The sequence below is a fragment of the Tribolium castaneum genome, chromosome 10 (assembly GCF_031307605.1).
Source record: "Tribolium castaneum strain GA2 chromosome 10, icTriCast1.1, whole genome shotgun sequence".
In the NCBI taxonomy this organism is placed as follows: Eukaryota; Metazoa; Arthropoda; class Insecta; order Coleoptera; family Tenebrionidae; genus Tribolium; species Tribolium castaneum.
In genome coordinates this window covers 3,553,955-3,572,536 of record NC_087403.1, presented here as the reverse complement: position 1 = coordinate 3,572,536, position 18,582 = coordinate 3,553,955, and the positions used below count along the sequence as shown (strand labels likewise).

General features: G+C 36.5%; 2 protein-coding genes across 3 annotated transcripts; one reads left to right on the top strand and one right to left on the bottom strand.

Annotated features, from left to right (window-relative positions):
• Window positions 1–17: 17 nt before the first annotated feature.
• On the top strand, window positions 18–6,029 carry Magi (magi). The gene is made up of 3 exons (XM_008195184.3): window positions 18–2,254; window positions 2,516–4,500; window positions 4,834–6,029. The coding sequence occupies exons 1-3, from the start codon at window positions 2,040–2,042 to the stop codon at window positions 5,007–5,009; spliced, it is 2,376 nt and encodes a 791-aa protein (XP_008193406.1). The 5' UTR covers window positions 18–2,039; the 3' UTR covers window positions 5,010–6,029.
• A 38-nt stretch (window positions 6,030–6,067) lies between these two features.
• On the bottom strand, window positions 6,068–13,891 carry LOC657492 (dual serine/threonine and tyrosine protein kinase). Of its 2 annotated transcripts, XM_064359516.1 has the most exons (12): window positions 13,629–13,890; window positions 13,404–13,576; window positions 13,048–13,359; window positions 12,811–13,000; window positions 12,585–12,766; window positions 12,308–12,536; window positions 11,836–12,263; window positions 11,406–11,746; window positions 6,863–7,109; window positions 6,568–6,817; window positions 6,367–6,519; window positions 6,068–6,202 (listed from the first exon to the last, which is right to left on the bottom strand). In XM_064359516.1, the coding sequence occupies exons 1-12, from the start codon at window positions 13,747–13,749 to the stop codon at window positions 6,189–6,191; spliced, it is 2,640 nt and encodes an 879-aa protein (XP_064215586.1). In that variant the 5' UTR covers window positions 13,750–13,890; the 3' UTR covers window positions 6,068–6,188. The 2 variants fall into 2 exon arrangements, with proteins under 2 accessions (XP_064215586.1, XP_064215585.1); XM_064359515.1 differs by having other exon boundaries at window positions 6,138–6,519; window positions 13,629–13,891.
• Between the last annotated feature and the right edge of the window lie 4,691 nt (window positions 13,892–18,582).

The following is an 18,582-nucleotide window of genomic DNA, read 5'->3' as shown; positions in this document are numbered from 1 at the left end:
GCACCATCCACTATCACCCTGCCATCACCCCACAAGGGTTCACCACACCAACCCTTCTCTCTCGAAATTCGAATCACACTCCCTACTTACCTAACACTCCGAATTTTAAAACACCAACTAAACAAAATTTTATATAACCGCTAAGTACACAACCACCTACGACCAAACACCATGCTGACTCGGCCCTTCAGGAACTAATTTCACGACCCTGCTTCCAAAGGGAACACTGTTAATTATATTTGAACACGAAAATTGCCTACATTAAAAAAACACCACTCATTAATCTTAAGGACAAATATTTTCTAAATCTATATTCGGGGCATAAAATCTATTTGTACAGCAATTTAAAAGGTGTTCATTTTCACCAAATACTCGAATTTGCACGAAAATATCCAAAATTCGCCGCTCATGAATAATTATCTTTCCCAGAAATAGTGATAAAGCGAAACATTTTTCTACTAAACTAAATTGTTTTTAAAATCAAGCAATTTAGCAACATATTTCATACCTAATAATGTCACCTCTAACAGATTTATTTTCAAAAATACTCTGTAACTGTAACAATTAGAAAATCAATCCAGAAGAAAAATAATCAGCACGAAATATCACTCAACCAGTAACAAAATGTTACTCAGATGGTTTAATAACTCGCGTTCTAATCGTTTTTTAAACTTAATTTTCGTGGATAATCAGGGGTTCGGACAAAAATAACGGAAATAAGCGCTAAAATAAGCTTTAATTATTCTAATTAATACCGAAAGATCGCATCAAGTTTTTTGACATAATTTTTTTCTGACCGCAGGCATTTTACGTTTTCTAAGATGCCAACTTCTTATTGTTTTAAGAAATATAGGAATCTCCTCCAGAAACGCAAATAATTCTGCGATTTAAATTGTAATCACGACGGTTTGTAAACTTTTATCTGACCTACACTACGAACCGTTTTTTTTTGTATTTTGTGTAAAATGTATGAAAATTCTGTACCTATACGTAAGTGAATATGACCCTGACCCGAGGCAAATAATAAAAATGAATTATACTTTAAGTAGTGATTGTTAAATGCAGGTAATGATTGAAGTATTTAGCTTTTTAATGGGATTATTGTGCAATCAATTTTCATTATGTTTGCTGCAAATTAATCCCGGTAATTTTTAAAGGAGGTGGCACAATTCTGCTAAAATAATAGCAGAATAGAAATTGTAATTGAACTTAAACACACACGTGTAGACGACAGTTGTTTTGTGCATTATCCGCGACACAAACATTTGTCCAGTGATGATTATTTTAATATCATTTGATGAGTTCGTATAGATTTCAAAGCGATACATGCGAGTCAATATTGCTTCTAGAGTAATTCAGTAAACTGTTTAAAATGGATTAGTGGCCAAATATGTAGATTGGGTGTACAAAGCGAGATTAAATTGAGTATTAAACGATAGAGGATGCGTACCATCCGCTCACTTTCTTCAGAATTTCCGATTCGTGCCGCTTTCTTTTCTAAAAATACTGATGCGCATAATTTGGTATTTACATTTCAATTAGAGACAAATACGTATTATTTTATTGATGTATAATTAATGGCCTGTGGTTGTGGTTTCTAGAAAATCGTCGATACTTGTTCCGCGCTACATTTTCAAATACCGTTTCTTGTGACGTGTCTAAAGTGCCGCGCTTTGACCAACGGAAGAAACATGTGCGTAGCTTTAGCCACCAGTCGTGTTAAAAAAACAGTGGAGTAACGAAACGAGGAAATTCTTCGTTAGCGTTTGCAAGTTTTCCGACAAAAGTGAAGAAAATCACGCACGATATGTGAAGTACCAGTTTATTTACGCGAATTGGCAATAATAATGGCCCCGACTGTGGGAGGACGCACTTAACCTGCAATAAATATTTATGTTGGGCTATAAATGAAGTGGAAACAATTTATCTCAGTGTGTTCCCCATCCCAACGACGAAAATAATGCTGCTTGAGGGCGCAAGGCACCGATCGCTGGGCCCCCGGAAATATTAAAAAGCAATTCATGTGAGAACTGGCCAAGATGAGTCACAATAACAGTGACCAAACACCTCTTTCCCAGCCACTGAAGGTAGAGACGGACAATAACAGTGTGCACGCCGAAACTGCGAATTACTACGAGGAGGATAAGGACAATTTCAATCAGGGCAATGATAACGAAGACAGCGACTCGCTGGGACCCCTGCCCCCGAAGTGGGAGAAGGCCTACACTGAAAGTGGAGAAGTTTACTTCATTGAGTAAGTTACACCCTTGTTTACAGCACCGGGAGCCAATCCACTCTGACCCACTTAATTAGAAAATTGTGCCATTAGTAAAAGTCACCAAAACAAACGTTAACGAACAAAATATCGCACAGTATTAATTTATTCATATCCTGGGGCTTGCGAGTGCATGAGTGACAAGTTTGGCGAACTTAATTACGATTGTTAAGGTGTACACATTAAAAATTAAAATGATGTGAACTGGTCCGTTAGCCATTCATTTGTTGTTTGTCTTAGCCACTCCACGGGCACGTCGCATTGGCTGGACCCCCGCTTGTCGAAGTTCCAGAAGAAGTCGCTCGAAGACTGTCTGGACGACGAACTGCCCTACGGCTGGGAGAAGATCAGCGACCCGAACTACGGCACCTACTTCATAGACCACGTAAATCGGCGAACTCAGTACGAAAACCCTGTGATACAAGCGAAAAGAGCCGCATCTCAAGCCTCCGCTCGTGCGAGTCGGACGTCGTTCACGAAGGATCCGGCGGAGCTGTGCGGGCAGCGGTTCCGCACGTCCCTTGTCAAGTCTTCTAGAGGTTTAGGCTTCACGATTGTCGGCGGCGATGACGGCGTTGACGAGTTTTTACAGATTAAATCTGTGGTTCCTAAAGGACCGGCTTGGCTGGATGGGAAACTTCAAACGGGAGACGTCATTGTCTACGTTAATGATACTTGCGTTTTGGGGTACACTCACATTCAGATTGTTCGGTTGTTTCAATCGATTAATGTCGGTTCGACTGTCTCGCTTGAAGTTTGCCGAGGGTACCCTCTTCCGTTCGACCCTAATGACCCCAATACTGAAGTTGTGACTACGATCGCTGTGGACTCGCATTTACAGCAAGTCGCGGCTGATAAGAGGCTTCTAGACACGAATTATAATTTCTTAGACGGGGACGATATGTCGCGGGAGGAAGACAACACACTTGAGCCGTCAGACGACATCGATGATTTAATCAAAGGAATCGGAAACTGTACTTTGGGGAAAGTTGAAGTTAGGGTGCGCATAGTTAAGGGCAATCTCGGATTTGGGTTCACAATAGCCGACAGTGCTTGTGGTCAAAGAGTCAAGCAGATACTTGACAGACAGCGGTGCAAGAACCTGATGGAAGGCGATATTTTATTAGAGATAAACGACATTTCTTTGATCAACATGTCGCACGACGAAGTCGTGCAAGTCCTGAAGAACTGTCCTTACAACAGCGAAGCTACAATTTGTGTTCAGAGAGGATGCACAAACAAAACACCAAATATTAGAAATAAGTTACGTAAATTAGACAATAGGTTCAGCGGTAAAGATATCAACAATGCCTACCGCAGCAAAACACCAACTGCTGATATCTACAGCACTCAACCGCGGGAAGTTTTACCAAGTCGTCCAAAGACACCGCTCGTTGACACGCGGAGCCTTTCGAAAACACCAGTCAAAGACCTCAACTCGAACTCAAACAATGAACTCTACGACAACTTCACTGCCGACCGTTCCAGACTAAGACTATCACTCATCGATAACCCCGAGGAAGAAGACGACTTAGACATATCAGAAAACGGGCCAACCAAACCCTCCTACGAATACCCCCCGCCTGTGGTCGACCCCAAATACACCTGGGGCATGCTGATGATGCACCAGTACGACTGCACGTGCTACAACTGTACAAACCCGCGCCCAGCGGTCGAAAACTGCGACAGCTTCGACCACAGCAACCTGAAGAAAAACGTCGGGATGGACTACTGGCAGTACATGCCGCGAAACGCCGAATACGTCACCACAACGGTGGTGTTGCACCGGCAGGAAACCGGCTTCGGCTTCCGGATCGTTGGCGGAATCGAGGACAAGTCCCAAGTGGCGGTTGGACACATAGTCGCAGGAGGGGCCGCAGACATGGACGGCCGCATTCGGTCAGGGGACGAAATCGTCAGTGTTGACGGTTACTCAGTGTTGAAAGCTTCGCACCGCCAAGTCGTTCGGCTGATGAACGCGGCGGCGGCGCGAGGTCAGGTCACCTTGGTCGTCCGGAGACGCGTCTACCCGCCACAGCCCGTCATGGCCCCCTATCCCATGAACTGGCCCCACGAAAACCCGCCACCGCCCCCAGCTTCGCACTTGTCGGTCATGCCGCCCCCACACGCTGAGGGCAACTACGACGTCACGGTGCAGCGGAACGAAAACGAAGGCTTCGGGTTTGTCATCATCTCGTCAGCCAACAAGCAAGGCTCCACCATCGGTGAGTCGAAATGACGTCGGAAAGCTCAATTCATTTGTTTTTTTTGCTATGAAACTTTCGTAACAATCATAAACGAATTTGCAAATATACATATTTAACATTTGTTCAATTGTTTCAAGCCAATATAATTTTTTTAATTTGCATTTACTTACGTATTTTTGTTTTTAATGTTTGTTGTAATGTTCATTTATATTTATTGTGAAAAAATATAGAAAAAAATCGGTATATTTAACAGCTAGCGCTGATTTCTGTGTAATGATTGGTTTTAAATTGAGTTGAGTTTTGTGGAGGGGTTAAAGCATTGCCTATTTGTCATCTGATTTGTTGTTTCAGGGCGGCTGATCGAGGACAGCCCGGCGGAGAAGTGCGGCCGCCTGCGAGTTGGCGACCACATAGTTGCAGTCAACCACATTGCGATTATGCACATGAGTCACGGTGATATTGTTAATCTGATAAAAGAGTCGGGCTTGTCCGTTACTCTCACGATTACTCCCAGTTTCGATCTTTGATATGTTAATGGTAAATCGAGTTTTTTCGCGAAATCAAAAAAGTTTTTCAGTAAAGTGTTCTGGATTTAAAATGTTATCGAATCGAATATTTATAAGAAATTTATCGTTGCCTTATACCAAATTGTATTAAGATTTGTGATATTGGTTTGATCGCACTGCCTTGACGAAACTAGAAATTCAAATGTTTCGTTTGTCTGACGCGACTGATTTTTGTTTTATTTTAATTTATTTTTAATCAAAACCAATGTGATGGTTGTCGGCTCTAAATCAATTGATGCATTTTGCTCAAAAACAGTTTATTGTTAACGTATTTTTAAAATTAATAGCTCATTAGAAGTAATGTAGGGTATGTAAAATCACTGAATCTCAGCATGTAATAATCGTCAATATTTTTGTTACCTTTAAAACTTGTACTTGCTACATTATTTATTGTATATTTTTTATTCTTTGTTTTATAATACTTTAATTTTATGTTACCTCCCTATATTATACCTAGATTAAGTTATTATAAAATATTGCAATATAATCTAACCAAATACTATAAATAGGCGTGTTTGGCGGTAGAAAGTCTCAATTTGGTTATTTTCGAATCTTAGTGGGCTTGTCCACAGGTGATCTCGTGGCTCCGTAAAGCCAACTACTCTATAATCAAAAACTCTGTAGCTCAGTAGGCCATAAACTGTATTACTAATTTTATCTCACTTGGTAGAATCTTAACACGCGGAGTTTTTCTCCCATCAATTATGGCATAAAAACTTCGCGTCGCACGGTATAATTATATGATTATGTGATACACAGTTATTTTATATTTAGCAATATTATGAATTTACGTATTGTGCCTTTAATTATAACTTGCCGTTAATTTATCTTATGTATCTTGAGTCTGTGTAAAGTCGTTCCTTGGTGGCAAAACAGGTGTTATTAATAAAATTCATTCCGGCCAGAGCATTTGAAATTTATTACTAGACTGATTATGTGTAAAAAGTTGTATAGTACTCACAAATATATTCGTTACGATTTTTCCCTTCTCTTTATTTCCGGTGAATGAAACAACGAAGTACGAAGCAGTTAATGAATTTTATGTAAAAAAATATATGCGGTACAAATAATTTACAAAAAACAAACATATATACAGTAAGTTTTAATTTGATAAAAGTAATTTCATTTCAAATATCCTCTTCATGAGTAGGAATCTGAAATAATGAACGAAAGTCAAAACCAAGTATAAAAGTAACAAACGAAAGATATAACATTTAGTACTCTCTAAAATTATTAACGTAGTTGTAATAGTAATCTTCTTGAATATTGGTAATAGTTTGCTGATATGGAGGGCTATAACTACAACTGGTTAACTTGCCTGAAGATTCAGCTTTAGCACTATTATAAATAGCTTCGAGTTGCGGCTGTACATATCCAAGCAGCGGTCTGTCGGCGGGTTCCGCGGCCCAACACTGTTCCATGAGATTCCAGCACGCTTGGTTGAAGTGTGCTAAACATTCAGGCCGAATCCCTTAAAAAAATCAGTCAAAACTGCCACTCAAAACCACCCTTGTTATACCTTTCCGCACACTGTTCCACAGCTGTTCCTTATTTTGAAACTGATCAAAATGATTCGGCAACTTCACTTGCCCTGCACATATGTACCAAAACAATATTCCAAAAGCATAAACGTCAACGCTGGAATCATAACGGCCGGACAATAATTCAGGGGCCATGTGCACGGGAGTCCCAACGACACTTCCCGACATCATGGCTTCAGGGATACAGAAACCGAAATCAGTCAACTTCGCGCGATCTTCACCATCAAGCTACATGGAGCATTATTACGTGGAACAGGAAATACCGTAACTTACCAGGACATTTTTCAACTTGATGTCTCGATGGACGAGACCTTGGGAGTGCAAATAGCGGATTCCTTCAACAACATCAATCGCAATCCGCAGACGTACCACCCAAGAGAGGCCGTTACGAAGGCCACAGTGCAAGTCCCGAGTCATCCTCTCCATGATCAGGAGGACAGCAGGGGAGCTCCCGCCCCCATACGTGTAATCAATCACAGAGCCCCGCAGTTTCACAATTCGGGGATGCTCCGATATGGTTCTAAAAACGAACCTCAATTTATTCTTGTTCCGTTCTAATTTCAAACACATAGTCAAAATTACATTAAGAAGAAAAATCCATTAAGAATTTAAATCAAAAATTGATAACTAAAAAACTATTAGGAATTTGGCAGTTTTCTCGACGCCAATCGATTCCCCGGATCATTTTGCATAAGTGAGGATGAAAATAATTCCACTTTTTCGAACAGTTTGGCCGTAATTGAGGAAATAAAAAAAATAATGGTAAAGAAAAGGCAAATACATAAAAATGAAAAATTTTTAATTTCACTCTAGCAAAGTTTTATGGACTTTTATATGTCTTAACAACCTACTAGGGTTGGTAAAAGTCTAAAAAAGTCCATTTGTGCGATTTTTGTCGCGATTTTGGTCGTTTCCGGGTACTCGTAACATTTATCGAGCAATAGCTGCGGAACTATTAGAGATAACCATATGAAGTATATTATCGTTGTAAAGCTCTTTTAATAATCTATTTTTTTCAAAAAAAATCATTGTTCTCCGACTAATAGTTTTCGAGAAAATTGTAAATAAAAGCAAAAATTGGTCAAATTTTAAAAAATTCATAACTAAAAAACTATTGGGAATTTGGCAGTTTTCTTGAGGCCAATCGATTCCCCGGATCATTTTGCATGGGTATGGATGAAAATAGCTCCACTTTTTTGAATAGTTTAACCGTAATTGAGAAAATAAAAAAAAATTAATGGTCAAAAGGGCAAATGCCTTTATAAAAATGAAAAAATTTTTTTTATTTCACTCTAGCAAAGTTTTATGGACTTTTATATGTCTTAACAACCCACTAGGGTTGGTAAAAGTCTAAAAAAAGTCCATTTGTGCGATTTTTTGATGTTTGATTTTGTAAATTTTTGTCGCGATTTTGGTCGATTTCGGGTACTCGGAATATTTACCGAGCAATAGCTCCGGAACTATTAGAGATAACCCTATGAAGTATATTATCGTTGGAAAGCTCTTTTAATAATCTATTTTAAAAAAAAATCATTGTTCTCCGACTAATAGTTTTCGAGAAAATTGTAAATAAAAGCAAAAATTGGTCAAATTTTAAAAAATTCATAACTAAAAAACTATTGGGAATTTGGCAGTTTTCTCGACGCCAATCGATTCCCCGGATCATTTTGCATGGGTATGGATGAAAATAGCTCCACTTTTTCGAATAGTTTAACCGCAATTGAGAAAATAAAAAAAATTAATGGTCAAAAGAGCCTTCATAAAAATGAAAAAAATTTTTTTTTATTTCACTCTAGCAAAGTTTTATGGACTTTTATATGTCTTAACAACCCACTAGGGTTGGTAAAAGTCTAAAAAAAGTCCATTTGTGCGATTTTTTGATGTATAATTTTCTCAATTTTTGTCGCGATTTTGGTCGATTCCGGGTACTCAGAACATTTATCGAGCAATAGCTCCGGAAGTATTAGAGGTAACCCTATGAAGTATATTATCGTTGGAAAGCTCTTTTAATAATCTATTTTTTTTTTTAAATCATTGTTTTCCGACTAATAGTTTTCGAGAAAATTGTAAATAAAAGCAAAAATTGGTCAAATTTTAAAAAATTCATAACTAAAAGACTATTGGGAATTTGGCAGTTTTCTCGACGCCAATCGATTCCCCGGATCATTTTGCATGGGTATGGATGAAAATAGCTCCACTTTTTCGAATAGTTTAACCGCAATTGAGAAAATACAAAAAATTAATGGTCAAAAGGGCAAATGCCTTCTTAAAAATGAAAAAAAAATTTTTTTATTTCACTCTAGCAAAGTTTTATGGACTTTTATATGTCTTAACAACCCACTAGGGTTTTGGTAAAAGTCTAAAAAAAGTCCATTTGTGCGATTTTTTAATGTATAATTTTCTCAATTTTTGTCGCGATTTTGGTCGATTCCGGGTACTCAGAACATTTATCGAGCAATAGCTCCGGAAGTATTAGAGGTATCCCTATGAAGTATATTATCGTTGGAAAACTCTTTTAATAATCTATTTTTTTCAAAAAAGATCATTGTTCTCCGATTAATAGTTTTCGAGAAAATTGTAAATAAAAGCAAAAATTGGTCAAATTTTAAAAAATTCATAACTAAAAAACTATTGGGAATTTGGCAGTTTTCTCGACGCCAATCGATTCCCCGGATCATTTTGCATGGGTATGGATGAAAATAGCTCCACTTTTTCGAATAGTTTAACCGCAATTGAGAAAATAAAAAAATTAATGGTCAAAAGGGCAAATGCCTTCATAAAAATGAATTTTTTTTTTATTTCACTCTATCAAAGTTTTATGGACTTTTATATGTCTTAACAACCCACTAGGGTTGGTAAAAGTCTAAAAAAAGTCCATTTGTGCGATTTTTTGATGTATAATTTTTTCAATTTTTGTCGCGATTTTGGTCGATTCCGGGTACTCAGAACATTTATCGAGCAATAGCTCCGGAAGTATTAAAGGTAACCCTATGAAGTATATTATCGTTGGAAAGCTCTTATAATAATCTATTTTTTTCAAAAAAGATCATTGTTCTCCGACTAATAGTTTTCGAGAAAATTGTAAATAAAAGCAAAAATTGGTCAAATTTTAAAAAATTCATAACTAAAAAACTATTGGGAATTTGGCAGTTTTCTCGACGCCAATCGATTCCCCGGATCATTTTGCATGGGTATGGATGAAAATAGCTCCACTTTTTCGAATAGTTTAACCGTAATTGAGAAAATAAAAATAATTAATGGTCAAAAGGGCAAATGCCTTCTTAAAAATGAAAAAAAAATTTTTTTATTTCACTCTAGCAAAGTTTTATGGACTTTTATATGTCTTAACAACCCACTAGGGTTTTGGTAAAAGTCTAAAAAAAGTCCATTTGTGCGATTTTTTAATGTATAATTTTCTCAATTTTTGTCGCGATTTTGGTCGATTCCGGGTACTCAGAACATTTATCGAGCAATAGCTCCGGAAGTATTAGAGGTATCCCTATGAAGTATATTATCGTTGGAAAACTCTTTTAATAATCTATTTTTTTCAAAAAAGATCATTGTTCTCCGATTAATAGTTTTCGAGAAAATTGTAAATAAAAGCAAAAATTGGTCAAATTTTAAAAAATTCATAACTAAAAAACTATTGGGAATTTGGCAGTTTTCTCGACGCCAATCGATTCCCCGGATCATTTTGCATGGGTATGGATGAAAATAGCTCCACTTTTTCGAATAGTTTAACCGCAATTGAGAAAATAAAAAAATTAATGGTCAAAAGGGCAAATGCCTTCATAAAAATGAATTTTTTTTTTATTTCACTCTATCAAAGTTTTATGGACTTTTATATGTCTTAACAACCCACTAGGGTTGGTAAAAGTCTAAAAAAAGTCCATTTGTGCGATTTTTTGATGTATAATTTTTTCAATTTTTGTCGCGATTTTGGTCGATTCCGGGTACTCAGAACATTTATCGAGCAATAGCTCCGGAAGTATTAAAGGTAACCCTATGAAGTATATTATCGTTGGAAAGCTCTTATAATAATCTATTTTTTTCAAAAAAGATCATTGTTCTCCGACTAATAGTTTTCGAGAAAATTGTAAATAAAAGCAAAAATTGGTCAAATTTTAAAAAATTCATAACTAAAAAACTATTGGGAATTTGGCAGTTTTCTCGACGCCAATCGATTCCCCGGATCATTTTGCATGGGTATGGATGAAAATAGCTCCACTTTTTCGAATAGTTTAACCGTAATTGAGAAAATAAAAATAATTAATGGTCAAAAGGGCAAATGCCTTCATAAAAATAAAAAAAATTTTTTTTTTATTTCACTCTAGCAAAGTTTTATGGACTTTTATATGTCTTAACAACCCACTAGGGTTAATAAAAGTCTAAAAAAAGTCCATTTGTGCAATTTTTTGATGTTTGATTTTTTCAATTTTTGTCGCGATTTTGGTCGATTCCGGGTACTCAGAACATTTATCGAGCAATAGCTCCGGAAGTATTAGAGGTAACCCTATGAAGTATATTATCGTTGGAAAGCTCTTTTCATTATCTATTTTTTTCAAAAAAGATCATTGTTCTCCGACTAATAGTTTTCGAGAAAACTGTAAATAAAAGCAAAAATTGGTCAAATTTAAAAAAATTAATAACTAAAAAGCTATTTGGAATTTGGCAGTTTTCTCGACGCCAATCGATTCCCCGGATCATTTTGCATGGATGAGGACGAAAATAGGTTTCTTGTTTCAAGAAGTAGGTAACTTACAATTACAATTGCGTAATTAATTCCACTATAGCTGAAGTAATTATTTTTTCCTACCTAGTGTAGTAAAACTCCATTGCGAGGTCATTCCAGTGCCTATCATCTGGCGGAACAACCGATTTAAAAGCACAAGGGTCAATGCCGGCCCACGGTTCGCACGAAGAAACGACCCCATACTGACCCCTTCCTATCTCCCTGATCTGTTTAGGCATACCCCAAACTACCAAATCGCACAGAGAGGTGCTTTCTAACGCCAAACGCGCAAACCTCGGTGCGTGTCTTTTACGAATCAGAATTCTCTGTTCCTCAGTCTGTTCTAACTGACCCGAAAGCTGATTCTCGAGCGAACGCATGGCGCTCTGAAACGCCTCGTGCGACAACTTCACGTGCTCCTGGAACTGAAACAATTGGTTTAATTCATTAAAATTGTTACTTTCGCCTTCATTAATAAACTAGTTCATTAAATAACTATTTAAGGTAGACTTACTTGCGTGGAGATCGTCTTGGCCAGCTTGGAGGCGCTCAAAGAGTCGATAATGTTGGTCACAACCTGCAGTTGCCACTGGACGTTGCACTGGACTTGTGACGACGACCACGGCAGGATAAAATTCGATAAGAGCGTTCGTAGCCGATCCATGAACGTGTGAACAACGGAAAACGACGTCGACGATTTCAAATCAATGTTATAGGCCGCGCTCAAGATCTGCTTCACGGCGTCCGACGCTGAGAGATTTCCTTCGAGATCATGGCAGTTTTTCTCCAAACTTTCCAAACACCGCTGCAAAGTCCCCGTGAAGCTCTCCTGCAAACAACCGACCGACTGGACAATTTGCGTCGCGACGGAGTTCCGGAGCCTCCGCAACACCAACTGCTGGATTTCCAGAGTCGCCATTTTCGTCGACTGGTGGTCATCGTCTGGAAAACGGGGTCAGGGGCGGAATAAAGATTGGTTTTGTTACTTTTGTTGTATCCTTCCAAGACGTCGCTGACGTTCGTCTTCATTTCCTGCAACGTTCGCTGGATTATTCCGGTGATTTCCTCCTGCTGCTCCCCGGCTATTTTCATCAGCTTCTTGTAAAGTTTCAGCTCGATATCTTGGGCATATAATATACGTTTGGGAGTTATCTGGATTTCGCGGGCCATGTCGAAGGCGGACAGAATAAAACGCCGCAAACACTGACTATGAATCTACATTCAAATTAAATTAAACTGCGCAAAACTTGAAGAAATTAATACCTCACTAAGTAAGGCAGCCATTTTTAAGAGACTCGACTTTAAAACCTCGTGAATGAATACTATTAGTTCCTCATTCATTTGCGTATCGTGGATCAGAGTATTGTACAATGAACAGTCCAGACAGTACGATTTCCGTTTCATCAGTTCTTCAGTCTTTAAGTTGTCTGAGTCATTCAAATAGCCTGCAAGCAAAGTTAGTGCTCTGCAAAAAATTGTTTTTTCCCACCTAATCGTACGAGCTGGTCGCGCAAATTCTGCATTTTACTCAAAGTCTTCTGTCCTCCATTGCACTCCAACAGGTGCTGTTCGGACTCTGTTAGAGATTCCGTGCTTTGCGAAGGTCCAATGTTGGAAACGCTCACAAACAAAAACGGCAGATTGTAGAGCTCTTTGAACTTACGAATTTCTTGAATATTCTGCAATTTCTCAATTTAGGGTGCGAGTGGCAAAAATGTGTACACACAGAATCACTGAGAATATCCTCGGACACAGCATATATTATCACAGGCAGAACACTTTTCATGTGTTTGTTTAGAATTTCATGGACTTGGTCCGGCTGACAGTCGGGTGGGACCATAATATTGGCGTTATCTTTGAGTAACGTGTGGCAGATTTCAACCTCTAGGGACGCACATAGGTCGTCACCAATCCGCTGCAGGTCTTCCTCGGGTATTGTGACCCAGGGCTTTTCATGCGCTTTTAGCTTCTCCACAATTTCGTACTCATCACCCCAAGTTAAACGAATGTTTTTTGAGTGTCCATATTTAAAAGTTATCTAGCAAATTTCCCAAATAACAGCACAAGTAAAAAAGCACTTACATAACGCCACTGGTTGCTAAAGAGCGGCAAAATGATCTGATCCAACAAATTGTTGACAAATAAGGCTTTGGCGTGACAGTTTTGCCCGAAAACCATGAGAGTGGGTACCGTATCAAGTTTGTTATGCAGCTTATCAATTACATCTTGATTTAGCAAATCCTCCTTGATTTCTTCTACAATGTTAGCAAGACAATACAAAAACTAATTCTACGTTGAATAACTTACTTCCTAATTGCAAATTACTACTAATATCATCTAGAGCACAGCATGTATCCCTCAAAATCCGTCTTAAACTTTGACAATTTTTCGAATATTTTCTGAATTCCTTTGGTATGGCTATCAACATTTTTGCGCACTTAAATCATTGATATTTGAATTAATAAAATACTGATCTGTTAATCTGTCATGCCTAATATTAAAATCGGATTTTTACAATTAAACCATACATAAACTTGTCAAAACAAAATGTCAAATGACATATGGGTGACTACCGGTGCTCTCGTCGAACGTTCAGGGAAACGAACGTCTCGTTTATCTTGCTCGTATAATGGGCTGCATAGTACACAAAACAAATACAACCTAATTCAAATGTTCCTTCAAATCAAAAAGAACAAATGATTATATTTTTGAAATAATTTATTGTAAAAAATTGTTAGATTAAATTATTTAAAAAATATATATTAAAATAAAAACACACAATTTCTGTAAATTTATATCGTTTCCTTGTAAAAAAAACTAAAAAATTCACGGAAAAAATAGTTTATTATCTAAACCTACACTGTACTATACTACATTGCAGAAGAATTATAAAACAATTATGTTACACTGTTACGTTTACGTACTTTTTTCTTTTTTTCTCAAAACAAAAAGTACGTTTACAATTTGGTTCCATTACGTACTTTTACATTTTTGCTGCATTATTTTCTTATTTCATTCAGTTTTATGCTCCGCTTTACGTTTATACGTCTATGTGTTCTCTCAATCTCTTATTTTGCTTACGTGTTGTTTCACTTACCTTTCCTACACTTTTTTTCATAGAAAAATTCTTACACCTGATCCGGGGTTCGAACCCCCGACCTCCAACGTTGTAAGTGGCGCTTATACCACTGGGCCACGAGGCCCCAGGTGCTGACCGTCTTTTGCAGATATTTTAACACAAACTTTTTAAATAAATCAACATTACTAACTATATAATTGCAATAATTCACATAAAATGTAAATACATTTAGTTCAAAAGTCGGCGAATTAGCTCGAAAAAGCATTTATTTTGTTTCACTTTTTTTAATTTAATTCTCTAATTTTTCATCAGATTTCATCAAAACATACCGGGCGTATAAGTCAACTAAAGTTTGAAATTATATTTCACCTTTACGATCATATCTTTTTCTCTCAAAACAAAAAGTACGTTTACAATTTGGTGCCTTTACGTATTTTTACATTTTTGCCACATTATTTTCTTATTTCATTCAGTTTTATGCTCCGCTTTACGTTTATACGTCTATGTGTTCTCTCAATCCCTTATTTTGCTTACGTGTTGTTTCACTTACCTTTTCAACACTTTTTTTCATAGAAAAATTCTTACACCTGATCCGGGGTTCGAACCCCCGACCTCCACCGTCGTAAGTGGCGCTTATACCACTGCGCCACGAGGCCCTAGGTACTGTCCGCCTTTTGCAGATATTTTAACACAAACTTTTTAAATAAATTAACATTACTAACTATATAATTGCAATAATTCACATAAAATGCAAATACATTTAGTTCAAAAGTCGGCGAATTAGCTCGAGAAAGCATTTATTTTGTTTCACATTTTTCAATTTAATTCTCTAATTTTTCATCAGATTCCATTAAAACATACCGGGCGTATAAGTCAACTAAAGTTTGAAATTATATTTCATCATTACGATCATCTCTTTTTCTCTCAAAACAAAAAGTACGTTTACAATTTGGTGCCTTTACGTACTTTTACATTTTTGCTACATTATTTTCTTATTTCTCTCAGTTTTATGCTCCGCTTTACGTTTATACGTCTATGTGTTGTCTCAATCTCTTATTTTGCTTACGTGTTGTTTCACTTACCTTTTCTACACTTTTTTTCATAGAAAAATTCTTACACCTGATCCGGGGTTCGAACCCCCGACCTCCACCGTCGTAAGTGGCGCTTATACCACTAGGCCACGAGGCCCTAGGTACTGTCCGTCTTTTGCAGATATTTTAACACAAACTTTTTAAATAAATCAACATTACAAACTAAATAACTGCAATAATTCACATAAAATGCAAATACATTTAGTTTAAAAGTCGGCGAATTAGCTCGAGAAAGCATTTATTTTGTTTCATTTTTTTTAATTTAATTCTCTAATTTTTCATTAGATTCCATCAAAACATACCGGCCGTATAAGTCAACTAAAGTTTGAAATTATATTTCATCTTTACAATCATATCTTTTTTTCTCAAAACAAAAAGTACGTTTACAATTTGGTGCCTTTACGTACTTTTACATTTTTGCCACATTATTTTCTTATTTCTTTCAGTTTTATGCTCCGCTTTACCTTTATAAGTCTATGTGTTCTCTCAATCTTTTATTTTGCTTACGTGTTGTTTCACTTACCTTTTCTACACTTTTTTTCATAGAAAAATTCTTACACCTGATCCGGGGTTCGAACCCCCGACCTCCACCGTCGTAAGTGGCGCTTATACCACTAGGCCACGAGGCCCTAGGTACTGTCCGTCTTTTGCAGATATTTTAACACAAACTTTTTAAATAAATCAACATTACAAACTAAATAACTGCAATAATTCACATAAAATGCAAATACATTTAGTTTAAAAGTCGGCGAATTAGCTCGAGAAAGCATTTATTTTGTTTCATTTTTTTTAATTTAATTCTCTAATTTTTCATTAGATTCCATCAAAACATACCGGCCGTATAAGTCAACTAAAGTTTGAAATTATATTTCATCTTTACAATCATATCTTTTTTTCTCAAAACAAAAAGTACGTTTACAATTTGGTGCCTTTACGTACTTTTACATTTTTGCCACATTATTTTCTTATTTCTTTCAGTTTTATGCTCCGCTTTACGTTTATAAGTCTATGTGTTCTCTCAATCTTTTATTTTGCTTACGTGTTGTTTCACTTACCTTTTCTACACTTTTTTTCATAGAAAAATTCTTACACCTGATCCGGGGTTCGAACCCCCGACCTCCACCGTCGTAAGTGGCGCTTATACCACTAGGCCACGAGGCCCTAGGTACTGTCCGTCTTTTGCAGATATTTTAACACAAACTTTTTAAATAAATTAACATTACTAACTATATAATTGCAATAATTCACATAAAATGCAAATACATTTAGTTCAAAAGTCGGCGAATTAGCTCGAGAAAGCATTTATTTTGTTTCACATTTTTCAATTTAATTCTCTAATTTTTCATCAGATTCCATTAAAACATACCGGGCGTATAAGTCAACTAAAGTTTGAAATTATATTTCATCATTACGATCATCTCTTTTTCTCTCAAAACAAAAAGTACGTTTACAATTTGGTGCCTTTACGTACTTTTACATTTTTGCTACATTATTTTCTTATTTCTCTCAGTTTTATGCTCCGCTTTACGTTTATACGTCTATGTGTTGTCTCAATCTCTTATTTTGCTTACGTGTTGTTTCACTTACCTTTTCTACACTTTTTTTCATAGAAAAATTCTTACACCTGATCCGGGGTTCGAACCCCCGACCTCCACCGTCGTAAGTGGCGCTTATACCACTAGGCCACGAGGCCCTAGGTACTGTCCGTCTTTTGCAGATATTTTAACACAAACTTTTTAAATAAATCAACATTACAAACTAAATAACTGCAATAATTCACATAAAATGCAAATACATTTAGTTTAAAAGTCGGCGAATTAGCTCGAGAAAGCATTTATTTTGTTTCATTTTTTTTAATTTAATTCTCTAATTTTTCATTAGATTCCATCAAAACATACCGGCCGTATAAGTCAACTAAAGTTTGAAATTATATTTCATCTTTACAATCATATCTTTTTTTCTCAAAACAAAAAGTACGTTTACAATTTGGTGCCTTTACGTACTTTTACATTTTTGCCACATTATTTTCTTATTTCTTTCAGTTTTATGCTCCGCTTTACCTTTATAAGTCTATGTGTTCTCTCAATCTTTTATTTTGCTTACGTGTTGTTTCACTTACCTTTTCTACACTTTTTTTCATAGAAAAATTCTTACACCTGATCCGGGGTTCGAACCCCCGACCTCCACCGTCGTAAGTGGCGCTTATACCACTAGGCCACGAGGCCCTAGGTACTGTCCGTCTTTTGCAGATATTTTAACACAAACTTTTTAAATAAATTAACATTACTAACTATATAATTGCAATAATTCACATAAAATGCAAATACATTTAGTTCAAAAGTCGGCGAATTAGCTCGAGAAAGCATTTATTTTGTTTCACATTTTTCAATTTAATTCTCTAATTTTTCATCAGATTCCATTAAAACATACCGGGCGTATAAGTCAACTAAAGTTTGAAATTATATTTCATCATTACGATCATCTCTTTTTCTCTCAAAACAAAAAGTACGTTTACAATTTGGTGCCTTTACGTACTTTTACATTTTTGCTACATTATTTTCTTATTTCTCTCAGTTTTATGCTCCGCTTTACGTTTATACGTCTATGTGTTGTCTCAATCTCTTATTTTGCTTACGTGTTGTTTCACTTACCTTTTCTACACTTTTTTTCATAGAAAAATTCTTACACCTGATCCGGGGTTCGAACCCCCGACCTCCACCGTCGTAAGTGGCGCTTATACCACTAGGCCACGAGGCCCTAGGTACTGTCCGTCTTTTGCAGATATTTTAACACAAACTTTTTAAATAAATCAACATTACAAACTAAATAACTGCAATAATTCACATAAAATGCAAATACATTTAGTTTAAAAGTCGGCGAATTAGCTCGAGAAAGCATTTATTTTGTTTCATTTTTTTTAATTTAATTCTCTAATTTTTCATTAGATTCCATCAAAACATACCGGCCGTATAAGTCAACTAAAGTTTGAAATTATATTTCATCTTTACAATCATATCTTTTTTTCTCAAAACAAAAAGTACGTTTACAATTTGGTGCCTTTACGTACTTTTACATTTTTGCCACATTATTT

Excerpts from the sequence above, each read along its gene's own strand:
- Magi (XM_008195184.3), top strand. The coding sequence starts at position 2,040 with ATGAGTCACAATAACAGTGACCAAACACCTCTTTCCCAGCCACTGAAG. Across the intron at positions 2,255-2,515 it reads GGAGAAGTTTACTTCATTGA|CCACTCCACGGGCACGTCGC; the intron begins GTAAGTTACACC and ends TGTTTGTCTTAG. Across the intron at positions 4,501-4,833 it reads CAAGCAAGGCTCCACCATCG|GGCGGCTGATCGAGGACAGC; the intron begins GTGAGTCGAAAT and ends TTGTTGTTTCAG.
- LOC657492 (XM_064359515.1), bottom strand. The coding sequence starts at position 13,749 with ATGTTGATAGCCATACCAAAGGAATTCAGAAAATATTCGAAAAATTGT. Across the intron at positions 11,747-11,835 it reads CCAAGACGATCTCCACGCAA|TTCCAGGAGCACGTGAAGTT; the intron begins GTAAGTCTACCT and ends CAATTGTTTCAG. Across the intron at positions 6,520-6,567 it reads GTGGAACAGTGTGCGGAAAG|GGATTCGGCCTGAATGTTTA; the intron begins GTATAACAAGGG and ends GATTTTTTTAAG.